This window comes from Octodon degus, unplaced genomic scaffold (genome assembly GCF_000260255.1).
Source record: "Octodon degus isolate 3935 unplaced genomic scaffold, OctDeg1.0 scaffold00105, whole genome shotgun sequence".
Lineage (NCBI taxonomy): Eukaryota > Metazoa > Chordata > Mammalia > Rodentia > Octodontidae > Octodon > Octodon degus.
The window spans coordinates 756,056-768,463 of record NW_004524681.1 but is presented as its reverse complement, the minus strand read 5'-3'; the positions used below and the strand labels follow the sequence as shown (position 1 = coordinate 768,463).

The following is a 12,408-nucleotide window of genomic DNA, read 5'->3' as shown; positions in this document are numbered from 1 at the left end:
TTATGAGGAGCAGCATCGTCCTTCCACCAGACAAGGACACAGAAAAGAGAATTCCAGCTCAACATCCCCACTGGGCACAGGTGCTAAAAGCCTCAACAAGGTACTAAAGAACCCAACTCAACAGCACAGGAAGAAAGAATTTGCCCTGGGACATAAGGAAGGTTCAACACATGTACCAACAAACAGGATGCACCACACTGAGAAAATGGAAGCTAAAACCACAGAGTCATCTCAATACAGCAAGGAAAAGCTTTGGACAAAGCTCAACTCCCACTCGTAAATAAAATTTTAAAAACTCCACAAGTGAAGCACAGAGAAACGTTGCCTCAGCACAGGAAAAGCCCACGTGACAAACCTGCAGCTAACATCACAGTCAGGATAAAAAGCTGGAAACTTCCCCTTAAGACAGGAGGCAGCCAGGAGGACCACACTCACTCTCTTCAGGACAGTCGTGGCTCTGCAGCCAGAGAATTACAGAGAACAGAACAAAAGGCACACAATAAAAAAAAGCAAATTACCTCCCTCTGCTAGTCATATGACCTTACATACAGAAAATCTTAATGCAGAAAAGTTATAACTAATAAATGAACTCAATGAAATTGCAGGACAAAAATATCAACATACAAAAAGCATTATACACTAAACTATCTGAAAAAGATAGTGCATTAAGAATACAATCCTATTTACAATAACATCAAAAAGAATAAACGCAAGCCAGGCATGTTGGCACACTCCAGCAAACCAGCACTCAGGAGGCACGAGGATTGCTGGGAGGTTGAGGCCAGACTGGGCTACGCAGTGAGACCCTGTCTCAAAAACATAAAAAATAAAATAAAATCTAAATCTAATCTAAAATCTAAATAAAAATAAAATAAATCTAAGATAAAATCTAGTGTATGCCTGTAATCCCAGTACTTGGCAGTCTAGGGTAGGAAGAGAGACAGACAGACAGACAGACAGACAGACAGACAGACAGACACAGAGAGATAGAGACAGAGAGGGGAGAGAAAGAATATTTAGGTATACATTTAATCAAGGAAGTAAAAGATCTTATACATTAAAAAGTATAAAACAGTGATAAAAAATTAGAGATAAACTAATGGAAAGGTGTCCCACATTTGTGAACCGGAAGAATTAATACTGTCAAAATATCTATCCTACTCAAGGTAACCTGCAGAGTCCATGCAAGAGCTGGAGGGTGCCTGTCACTGCAGCATTCTTTCTAAGTTCCAGACCAGCCTGGGCCACAAAGCAAGCTCAAGGCTGCCTGGGTCACGTGGTAAGAGCCTGTCTCAAAAAGAACAGCAGCCAACGTGCTCTCCATCAGAACCCCAGCATCTTTCACAGAAGAAAACCCTAAATGCGATGGTTGTACCCAAAGACCAGAGTGCAAGGTGTCATGCTTCTTGACCTCAAAGTGCACCCCAAAGTACATCAATCAAAACAGCATGACACCGACATGGAAATATTTGCGACGAACGGGCCAGAACCTAGAGATCCACGCGGAACGACCACATGTGGTCGCCTGACCTTCAGTGAGAAGCTGAGAACACAATGGGAAGGGCAACTCCTCCATAAACAATGGCCACACACACAGGGAAGGAACCATTCCTCAGGCCACACGTGAGGTCAAGGTAGACTGAGATGTAAGCAGAAGCCCCAGAAAGACACTCCAATACCCAATACATAGAACACTGCTCGACTCCACTCACCAGGGAACACACATCGGAGCCAGGTGAGCTGCCATGGCATGTGTCATGGTGGCCGCTGACCACTGACAGGACCGGAAGGGAGAGGCTGGAGCCAGGGCTGGAGGGGGGTGGAGAGGGGAGCTTTGCCCCTGGGCCGGCTGTGATGAAAGCAGCACAGGGCAGCCTCAAACACTGCAAACCAAGCACTGAGGACCGCAACACTGTGGACCCGCCCAATGGCACCCTGTCAGGGTCGCAAAGAGCCAGTGCCACACTCACAGCAGTGCCACAGTGGGAGGAGCACAACCCAAGGGTGACCACAGCCAGGTGGCCCCGTGCACATGACCAGCGCAGATTCTAGGACCGACAGGAACATGGTCATAAGGACCTGGACGGCCCAGAGAACGGTGGCCAGCATGAAGGCAGTGTGCGTGCACATGAATTCCTCAGTTCCTTTAAGCCCCCCAACCCCACTCAAAGTGATTTCCTAAAATGAGGACATTATTGGTGGAGGTGGCACTGCACATCTGTGACGCCAGCTGCTTAGGAGGCCAAGTCATGAGGGTCACAAGCTCATGGCCAGCTTAAGCAATTTAGGGAGTCCCGTGTCAGGGAGATTTGAGGAAAGGCAGGAGAGAAGACAGGGCAAGAGAAGGAGGGAGGAACAGAAGAAGGGAGAAAAGGAGAGCTGGAAGGAAGCGGGGAGGAAGGAAGGAGAAGGAAGGCAGGGGGAGAACTGTTGGCACCTGGCGGCCACCTGGGTGCGCAGTAGGGTGGGAAGGAGCAATGGCTCCCATCTTCTTAGGTGAGACCCTAAGCCTGCCTGACAGATGTGAGGCTTGGGTGTCACCAGGCCCTGGCGACAGGGTGGGCGCCCTCCTGCGCGCTGCTGACAGCTGGCACTGTGCTGGCACCCCCATTTGCTCGCAGGAAGTCGGCCCAGCACCCCTCGCCTGCTCACTGTTCCTAGGCCAGTCTGGAGCTCACAGCTGCTGAGGAGTCAGCTGAGGAAGCTAGGCCTGAGCTCCATGTCCTGCAGGGGCAGTGCACACAGGCACAGGAAGCCAGGGGGCGCGGGACAGATGTGTGTACCCTGCTCACACAGACAGGCAGGGCCACATCGCCGATGCCTGTCCTGCTGGCTGGCTGGCAGCCTCCAAGGCAGGAAGCACTGTCCGAGGCCGGCGCATGCATTCACTGCGTGTCAGCCACTGACTAGCAAACAACAAGCTTTTGTCTAAGACATCTCGCTAAACAGGACTCACAACGAGGCCTGTTCTGCTTCTGGGCTGTTACAACCTCAGAGCAGAGTTTGCACATCAGGTAGTTACCTAACGAAGCCCCAGGAGCCGGCGATGTCTGTTAGAAGCCACAGAGATGAACGCACGATAGTGCAAGTACTCGGCCGAAGTTCATCCAGTGTGCCTAACGGCAACCACGAGCCCAGCCTGGGCAGCTTGGCAAAATCCTGTCTCAAGTCTTTAAAAATTAGTAATAATGAAATGATGAGGGCTAAAGACCTAGCTCCATACAAATCTCAACCCCTGTACTGCAAAAAACATAAAATTTTAATTCCATTTTCTCAAATTTCCAAGGTGCTTCGTTATCTCCCAAGCCCAGCACAAGAGGCCAAAACATAGAAGCACCTTGCTCCCTACCAGCCTTGCCAGCTGTCTTGGGAGGGACCAAAACCCTGTCCTTCTCTTTCTTGACCTCTCTTTCCAAACATGGCAAAGCTATCACCCCAGGGACAGAAGGAGGCGGAAGGTGCTGGTCCTCTCTGGCAGACAGTGTCTCCTCTGGGAAAGCAGGGGGGAGCGGCAGGCCAAGCCCCGTGGCCACTATGAGCGAACACAGACTTCTCAGGTATCAGAGGCGATGCCAGGGCTGGGGCATCACAGGAGCGAGATGCCCACACATGCCCTCCCACATATGGCTGTGCCTCCGTGCCCCCTTTCCTTGGTGCCATGCTGGCCACAGCCAGCCATGCTCACCGTTCCCTTGCTGTGCCTCTCCCAGGGTGTAGGCTGTCTCTCCTGACAGCCCCGTGACAGGCTGCCTGGACAGCTGATGTCCTGTGGAACTGTGCTGTGAGCTCCAGGCCAAGGCGGGGCAGGAAGGCGGCTCAGCGAGGGGTGAGGGCACTGCCTGAGCTGCTGGTCGAGGTATGAAAAGCCACCCTGGGAGAGGCACAGCAAGGGGAACAGTGAGCATGGCTGGCTGCGGCCAGCATGGCACCAAGGAAAGGGGGCACGGAGGCACAGCCATACGTGGGAGGAGCAGGCCCAGGAGGACTCTACCTGGGCACCCCAGCCATGCCCAGGAGGGGCCAGGAAGGGCCTGGAGCCCAGGAGAGGAGAAGCTTAGCTCTACTCCAAAGCCAGCCCAACATGCTGGCTGCAGGAGATGACTGGTGAGAGAAACAGGGGCTCTGCCTGGGTGTCTCTGTGACCCCGACATTCACCAAGAGATGCCGACAAGGGAAGAGCAGCTTTCAGGAAGACAAACCCACAGCCCAGCTGCAGGAGACCCTGACATCTCTTCTAACCCAAGGAACTGAAGTGGAGGTGCTGACCTTAACGCTCACGCGGAAGCCTGGGACCCAGAACAGCCAAAGGCGGCTTTGGCCTCGAGAAGGCATGAGGCTGAGGACACTCCCACGCGACTTCAGAACTAGCACACAGCCACAGTGATCAGGACAGCGGGCCCAGCATGTGGTGGGGTGCCTGAGGACCACGGAGTTGGGGACCAAAGCCACAAGGGGAGGAAGAGCCCAGGCCTCCACCCCTGTCCATCGGCCTTGGGCCTCCTTGCTGCGTGGTGCTGCAGCAGAGCTGGGGCCTGGCCGCACAGGGACCTGTCACTGTCCAGCCTACCTCAGCCTGTCCGGGCAGGGAGTCAGCAGGGAGATGGCTGACGGGGCGAGAAGCGGGGCCCAATCACATGGAGACCAGAGAAGTCCTGGACCCTCCCATGGGGTGCCCCCCCACAGACTGCCCCCCATCGTGCCATGGGGTGTCCCCTCACCTAGTCCTGCTCCTGCGCCCCGCTGGCCTTGGATCTCCAGGCACCAGCAGTCTCAGCACTTCCCGTCCCCAGAGGACAGGCGGGACCTGTGTGTCAGCCCCGCCCCGTGGAGGTAGAGGGACCCTGGGCTGTCGCCCCGGTGCCAATGACTCTGCAGCCCCTTCCGGATGGGTGACTGGGGTGGTGGCCACAGGCGTCACGGCTGCTAAGGGGCCAGCTTTGGGGGCTCCCAATGGACAGCAAGGGTCTCCGCACGGATGGGGACAGAACACACAGGAAAACCGAATGTGGCTCACAGGGAGCGGAAGGAACGACGTGGCAGCTGCTCATAGCCTGGATTCGCAGGAGAAACGGGAGGAAGGGGGAAGCAGGGTCCACAGGCAGGCAAGGCTCTGAGCCCCTTGGCCATGTGCCCCCCCAGCATTGCACTCAGCACCACTGCCACCTGCACTGACCCCGCCCTGCCAGTTACCCTCCAACTGGAGTTACTCCGTGCACCGAGCATCTCAGAGGTGTCCTCCAGAAAGCCACCTGGGATGGCCCCAGGAAGTCACCAGTTGGGACTGCAGGGCTGCATGGCAACAAGGTCCTGTGTCCATGCAGGGCTTTGCAGGAGCTATGCCCAAAGCTGGAGGCAGTGGCGCCAGGTTTAACGGTCACCCAGGGAGCAGCCCAGTTAGGAAGGAGGGGCACGGCAGAAGCCAAGGGCCGGCAGAGCAGGCATCTCAGTCTGGCTCCGTACTGCTACAAAGAAAAGCCCAGGAGCTTCCTAACAAAGGAAGTTTGCTGGGCTCCTGCTGAGAGCTAGAAAAGAAGACACCAGGAGGGTGGTGCATCTTGGGAGGGGGGTGGTTTCCGGGCCAGCCAACCTCTCACTTTTTGCCTTTTGGTTTGTACTGAACATTGGACAGAGCTTCCTGCTGAGCAATAAAGGAAGTAGGGGGTGGGGACGGGACTGGCTCCTGCCACTAGGACTTCCTGAGTGCAAAAAGTGAGCAGGCGGGAGCCAGGATCCTTCACCAGGGAGAAGAGCAGCTGGGAGCATGCCCCCCGGCTCAGCCACTTGCAGGCTGAGACAGCAGCAGCTTGAGCCCAGGAGGGAGACCAGCCCAAGCAGCGCAGCAAGCCCTGGTCTGACAAGCACAAAGAGCAAAGTCACCGAGTGTTCCAGCAGACAGTCAGGGACACCAGATCTAGACTTCTGAGGCCACAGAGGTGTAGGGTAGGGTGGGCATGGTGCGGCCCAGAGCGGGCCAGGGCCAGGTCCTCTGCATCCCATCACCTCCTGCAGCCCTCAGTACGCACCTCAGAGCTGCAATGGGCCAGGTACTCATCTCAGTCCTCATATCGAAGATGAAGAAACTGAGCCAGGCCCTGTGACCCTGGTTGGATTGCAGATGTGAGGCACAACTGGTTTAGAACTTTGAGCTCGGGGCCGGGGAGATGGCTCAGTAGAATAAACACTTCTCTGGCAAGTGCAAGGGCCTGAGTTCAATCCCCCGTTCTGTCAAAAAACACACAACTTGGAGCTCAGCGGAGAGGACTCTCAGCCTGGAGACTGGAGAGGCCACCAGCACCAGGATCCATCAAGGGACAGGTGGGGTGCACTGGTGCCATGGCCACAAGGAAGAGGGCATGGCTACATCAGAGGTGATTAGGAGGAGGCTGAATCCGGAAGATGCGGCTCTAGGGTGGGGAAGTCCAGGGCAGGTGGGGAAGCCCACAGCAGGAGGAAGCCCAGGTTACCTGGCCAGGGCAGAGTGAGCTCAGGGTTTCCATTAGCAAGCAGGCAGCTGGACTAGTACCTAGGTCCTGGGGCCAGGCAGGGAGCCACCTGGGACGGCCACGGCTGAAAGGAGCTCAGGTACCCAGTGCCTTTTTGGGGCCGGGACCAGGAGACACCTGGGGAGAGGTCTCCACATCCCAGCCCCCCACTTTAAATTTTGAGACAGGCTCTCGCTAATAACCCAATAATCTATTAAAGCTAATAAGAAAGATATGGAAGTGTATAAGATCACACAGAAAGTACTTGTGTTTCTACATATCAGCAATGAAAAATGAAAAAGAACACTAAGGAAACTATTCCAGGGGGCCAGGGAGATAGCTCAGTAGAGTAAGTGCTTGCCTGGCAAGCGCAAGGGCCTGAGTTCAATCCCTGGTTCTGCAAAAAAAAAAAAAAAAGAACGAAAGAAAACTATTCCATTTAAAATAGCTTGAGGTGAGATGGTCCAGTGGTCTAAAGCACCTACTTAGAACAAGCTAAGCTAAGCAAAAGCACAGGGACTGCGGTTCAATCCCCAGCACCACATGCCAGCCAGCCCTGCCCCCTGGTGGGCTGAGCTGGCCACACACACACAAAATAAATAAATAAATCATTCATTCATTCATTCATTCATTCATTAAAATAAATAAATAAAACAGCCTGAAAGGCCAGCTGGCAATACACACCTCTCATCCCAGTACTTGGGAGGCTGAAAAGTGATGGAGGTCTTGACGTTTCCCCAGAGAAGGCCAAGGCCTCCATATTGGTAGCCATTAAATCCCAGGGCTGGCCAAATAGCTCCTCGGACTAGAGCAACTGCTTAGCAGTGCTCAGCAGCTGCAGGCCCTGCCCCCGGGCACTGGGCACAGTGGTGTGCGCCTGTAATCCCAGTGCCTGGGAAGCTGAAAACAGAAGAATCACTACAAGTCGATCTCTATAGTGAGACCCTGTAGACGCTGTACTAAACACACACACACACAAAAAGGAATCATAAGCTAGGTGTGGTTACCAGAGGCTGAGGCAGATACATGGCTAGCTAGAGCGCAGCATACACAACTTAAGTGTTTAGCAACTTAGCAAGACCCTGTCTTAAAATAAAAACATGGAACCGAAAACATAGCTTGAAAAAACGGTGCTAGGTTTAGCCCTTAGGACAGAAAAACAAAAAGTGCAAATTAGCACCAGGCATGGTGGTGCATGCCTGTGATCCCAGCACCTGGGAGGCTGAGGCAAGAGGACTGCTGTAGTCTCTCCTGGGCTACACAGCAAGACCCTGTCTCAAAACAACAAAAATTAAATTAAATCCAAAACCAAAAACAGATGAGACATAGTTTGAGGGCAGAGCACTTGCAGTATGCATGTGGCCTGGGTTCCATCCACAGTACTAAATAAAAAGAAAAATGTGCCTCAGACCCATAGTGGGAAACTACTCTCCCCCCTCAGTCTGGCCCTAAGAGAGGGGGGAGGAGGACGCTGGGGTTGGCGGAGGCAGGGAAGGAGCAGGTGCTGACCAGGCACGGGGAAGGCGGAGCCCTCCACATTGCTGCCCCTGGGTCTACTAGTACTTGTCTGGGAAAACAGCTTGGAGTCTGCAAAAAGAGACACCTGACAGCTGACCCACTGGAACTGGAGAGTCAAGCACTCACATGAAGTGCTCAGAGCATGCTGCTGACAGTGACTGGACAGCGGAAGCCACAGAGGTCCCCCCGTGACATGACATCTGTACACTGGAGTATCAATCAGCACTATAGCATGAAACAGCTGCACACAGTAGCACCTGCCTATATCCCGGGCAGTGTCCCTGAGAGGGCAGTGTATGAAACTGTATGAAGCCAAAGGTGCAGTAGAGGACCCCCAGGGTGGAGAAGCCAGGACTGTGTACCATCCTAGGAGGAAGCAAAGCCAACAAAAGGCCAGGAGTGCTGCAGGGGCCGAGCTGCCCAAGCCCTCTGGTGCTCACATCATGCCAGTTGCTTTGGATGCTGCACAGGGAACTACAGAACTTAATGCCTGCCCTGCTGGGTGTTGGACTTGCTTTGGTCCCAACCCTCTCTATTCCCCTTTGTAACTTCTGGAATGGCAATGTCTAGCGTGTGCCACTGAATACTGGAAGGGTTTCACTTTCTTTTCACTAGTACCGGGACTCACAGTTAAACATCTGTCTTAAATATCTCTGACTTGGACTTTTCAGCAACGCTAAAACTGTTCTGATTGGGGCCGAGGAGACAGCTCAGTAGAATAAGCGCTTGCCTGGCAGGCACAAGGGCTTGAGTTCAATTCCTGGTTCTGGGGGAAAAAAACCCCAAAACCTTCTGACTTTGGAAACACTTAGAGATGGATTAAATGCCTGTTGCATAAAAGGATGTACAGGAGTCCTTGAGCGTCCAGAGGTGGCAGGCTGTGGTTTGTGTCTAGGTCCTTGTAAGGACTCATGCTGTCATAGAGTGGATCTTGAGAGTCCAATGCTGGGATTAAGGGTGCGTGGTACTAAATTAGTGCACTGACTGGTTTGACACAGTTCTGGGTGTAATGGGAAGGTCTCCCCTGGACAGAACATAAAGGACAGAAAGCAGGCTGTGCTGCCTTCTGCCTGCCATGAGCCTGTGATGCCCTCTGCCATGTGCCAACCTGCCTCAAAGCCAGCCCACTATGAACTAAAACCTGTACAGACTGTAAGCTACCTACACCTTTCCTCCTCCGAGTGTCAGGTATTTTGTCTCAGCAACGAGGAATGACTAATCGTTTAGTCTCCTCAGGAAATCCAGCGGAATCTCGCCACCTCCTGCACTGGCCCTGAGAGCAAACCTTTCCTTGGCTTTCTCTGCAGCTGCACACCTGCCCTCTGGCCCTCCAGGGCAGAAAGGGCCCACAGCAAGCACCAGGGCGCACCACCTGCCCATGTCCATAGGAAAGGCCTGACAACACTCCGTTATTGGGGGCAGTGACAGATGTCTTCCATGTGCTGACATCTGGTAGCTTCCTTGTAACTGACCGAAGACGCTGCTGAAAAGGGTCCACCTCAGAGAGAAGCACTGTCGCAGGCAGAGGTCCAGTGTCACTGCAGGTCGTGCACAGTCCGAGCTGCCTCTGGGGTGTTCAGGGTGCCCCCAAAGCTGTGTGACGCTGGCTTGTCCCAACGTGGTGCTCTAGGCCCCAGGTAGGGGTTCCATTAAGAGGTTTTTCCAGGAGGGCATGTCTCCTGACTTGTACATGCAACACACACACAGAATGAAGAGTCAGTGAATAGGCCAAGGCTGGCCTCCCAGCCCCGTGTCAGCATCCTAAGCTAAACCGCTTCACGGGCTCGGAGTCCAGAGGTCGACTCCGTCTAAGGGAAGAAGATCTCTTCAGCGGCACGTCCCCGAGGAGGCTCAACACCCTTGCCAGGACAAGGGTGCCCTGCAGGAGGGACTCCCATAACCTGACAGGAGCCAGCACAGGATCGGAATGGACAGGGACAGTGACACAGGCACACCAGGAGCAGCAGCGTGACCTGTAGCCACGCAGGGAGAGAAAGGCAGCTGGCTCGGTGCTCTCATGGGCCCTGCCTTGAGTACAACGGGCACAAGCTCAGCGGCTGGTCTGTGAAAAGCCTTCCCGCAGAACGGACCAGCTGCACCAGGAACCCAGACCCTGAAGGGCCCTCAGACTCCGGCGGGAGGCTCTCTGCAGCTGCTGCCCACTCACGCCTCCCGGCCAGGGCCAAGGACAGGGCCAGGTGACCGCCGGTGGGGATGTGCGCGTGCCTGCAGTGCCCACAGACACTGACAGATGGCAAACTACCCACACTCTGCCACGGATATTAGAGACCGGGCCAGACACTGTCGTAAGGGCAAGAGACACAGAAGCACCCGAGCGCAGTTCTTAGCTCTCACATGGGGGTTACCCTTGACATTGCAGTTTGGGAGTCTTGAACTGACTCACAAAGTGCACCCACCCACCTCGCACTGCACTGTGCTTCCTAGGGAGATGCACACCCACCGCAGGCTTCTCTAGTCCGCTCAGCCACTCCTGCATTACCTGTTATGATTCACTTTAGTCTGAAGAGAGAACAGTAAAGACAAACATGGCACACATTAAAACTGGTGGTGCTACTTTTAAAAATCACCTACAATCATTATCTATGATTTATATTTAAAATGCATATGTAAATTTTATGAGGTTCCTTCTTGTTAAGCCCAACAGAACTCCAGGCAGTTATTACAATTCAACTCCATGCAGCATTAACTTCTCTTCTCTTCCGATTCTTCTGTTAATTCCACCTTCTTTTTTGACGCCTTTTGATCTCTGGAATATTGTTCAAATATTGGCTGATAGATGTATATTCCTCCAGCAATTCCCACGACGCCAGCAAGCAGCAGCTGCGGAAGACTCAGTCTCCCAAACGCCATCCCAGCAAGCAGCACCATACAAAGGGGGCCTGGAAACGCTGTTGTCCACACCTGGCCAGTCTCGTGAGAGCTGTGTAAAAACAGATGGGAGGCAAAGCAGGGACTTAGTAGAGGACGCGCTGTGGCCTTCTTCGCTCTGGGGTGAGCAGCATTTTTATAAGTGAGAACTGCTTACTAAAACAGGAACACAAACACAGCGGGATGAAGTTCGGGAAACAAGGTCAGGGCATGGTGTAAGCCAAGCCACAGCTTTCCTATTACAGAAGCTTCTCAGTGATTTCAAAAACCTCCTGCCTGTAAGGGTGGGACGCAAAACATCACTAAGCAAGGTGTAAGTGATGGCTCAGAGAAATCTGTCACTAAAGAAAGCTTAGACAAAGAATTACCACATTTCATTAGCTCTCTATTATTCATACTTTTCAGCAACACGCGCGATAAAATCAATTTTTAGAGGCAAAAACTGGCCAGGTGGCGGCGCACGCCTGTCACCGCAGCCCTCCTGCAGGCCGCGGCAGGTCAGAGCCCAACCAGAGGGACTTAGGGGGTTAGCAAGGGCCTGTCTCAAAGCTGAAACTCGAGGGGTGAACATGCAGCTCAGGGCGAAACCGCTGGGTCCGTACCCGTTATGACACGGAGACCACGACGCTTTACGAGTTGCCTTTGATTTAGAAACCTGGCATCGGGGCCGGGGAGATGGCTCAGTACAACCAGCTATTCCCTGGCAAGCGCAAGGGCCTGAGTTCAATCCCCGGTTCCGCCAAAAAAAAAAGAACAAAGAAATCTGGCATCAAAGCTAGGCGTGGTGGCGCGTGCCTGTAATCCCAGCACTAGGGAGGCTGAGGCAGGAGTATCATTGTGAGTTCGAGACCAGCCCGAACGGCACAGCAAGCCCCTGGCAAGAAAGGAAAGGAAAGAAATCCAGCATCAAACATAAGCACCCGCCATTATCAAATCTACGATGGGGCGCGGTGGTACACGCCAGGAATCTCAGCTTCCGGCAGGCTGAGAGAGGCAGGATTGAAACTGGGGACCAGTCTGGGAAACTAAGCCAGTGTCAAAATTAAGAGGACTAGGGATGGTTTCCGGCTACGGCCCCTCCCTCGCATACCGCGTTAGCAAATGCACACAGATTTACATTACACACGCCCGGAAAGTTTGGCGTCCTGCGGTCCGCCTGCGGCCCGGAAGACGAAAGCCGCGGCCACCCAGCGGAGAACCGCGCAGGCGCCCGCTGAGGCCCCGCCCCTCCCGACAGACCCTGCGCCGCCGGCGACGGCACCCCGAGAGGCCCAAACCTAATCCGACGGCGGCCCGCGAGGCCCAAACCAAGGCGACGGCAGCCCGCGGGGCCCAAACCTAAGCCGGCGGCGCTGCGGAAGGACTGCAGCCCAGTTCCGCCCTTCGCCGCGCGCCCTCGCAGGATGGAGCCGGAGAGCGGCGCCGGCCGCCTCGCTTTCCGCGGCTCATACAGCCGCTCCCGGGAGCAGGGGAGGCCGCAAACGAGAGAGTCGGCCCTGGACGCCCGAGGGCCGCGCCC

At 54.3% G+C, this 12,408-nt stretch overlaps 3 protein-coding genes across 5 annotated transcripts in view; 1 reads left to right on the top strand and 2 right to left on the bottom strand.

The window, feature by feature from the left end:
• Positions 1 to 4,977, bottom strand: part of Rab27a (RAB27A, member RAS oncogene family) — a 28,319-nt gene extending 23,342 nt beyond the window's left edge. For 2 of the 3 annotated variants that reach the window (XM_023724100.1, XM_004639042.2), the window contains exon 1: positions 4,719 to 4,977. The gene's annotated coding sequence lies outside the window, so the exon portion shown is untranslated. Of the gene's footprint in view, positions 1 to 3,022; positions 3,117 to 4,718 lie in introns of those variants that run through there. The other variant, XM_023724102.1, reaches the window with a different exon arrangement.
• Positions 4,978 to 10,575: 5,598 nt separating this feature from the next.
• On the bottom strand, positions 10,576 to 11,189 carry Pigbos1 (PIGB opposite strand 1). Its single transcript, XM_023724099.1, has one exon. The coding sequence runs from the start codon at positions 10,887 to 10,889 to the stop codon at positions 10,704 to 10,706; it is 186 nt and encodes a 61-aa protein (XP_023579867.1). The 5' UTR covers positions 10,890 to 11,189; the 3' UTR covers positions 10,576 to 10,703.
• Positions 11,190 to 12,292: 1,103 nt separating this feature from the next.
• The window catches only part of Pigb (phosphatidylinositol glycan anchor biosynthesis class B), an 18,430-nt gene continuing 18,314 nt past the window's right edge, over positions 12,293 to 12,408 (top strand). Inside the window, exon 1 of the mRNA XM_023724056.1 lies at positions 12,293 to 12,378. Coding sequence (XP_023579824.1) covers positions 12,293 to 12,378 — 86 coding nt within the window. The remainder of the gene's footprint in view (positions 12,379 to 12,408) is intronic.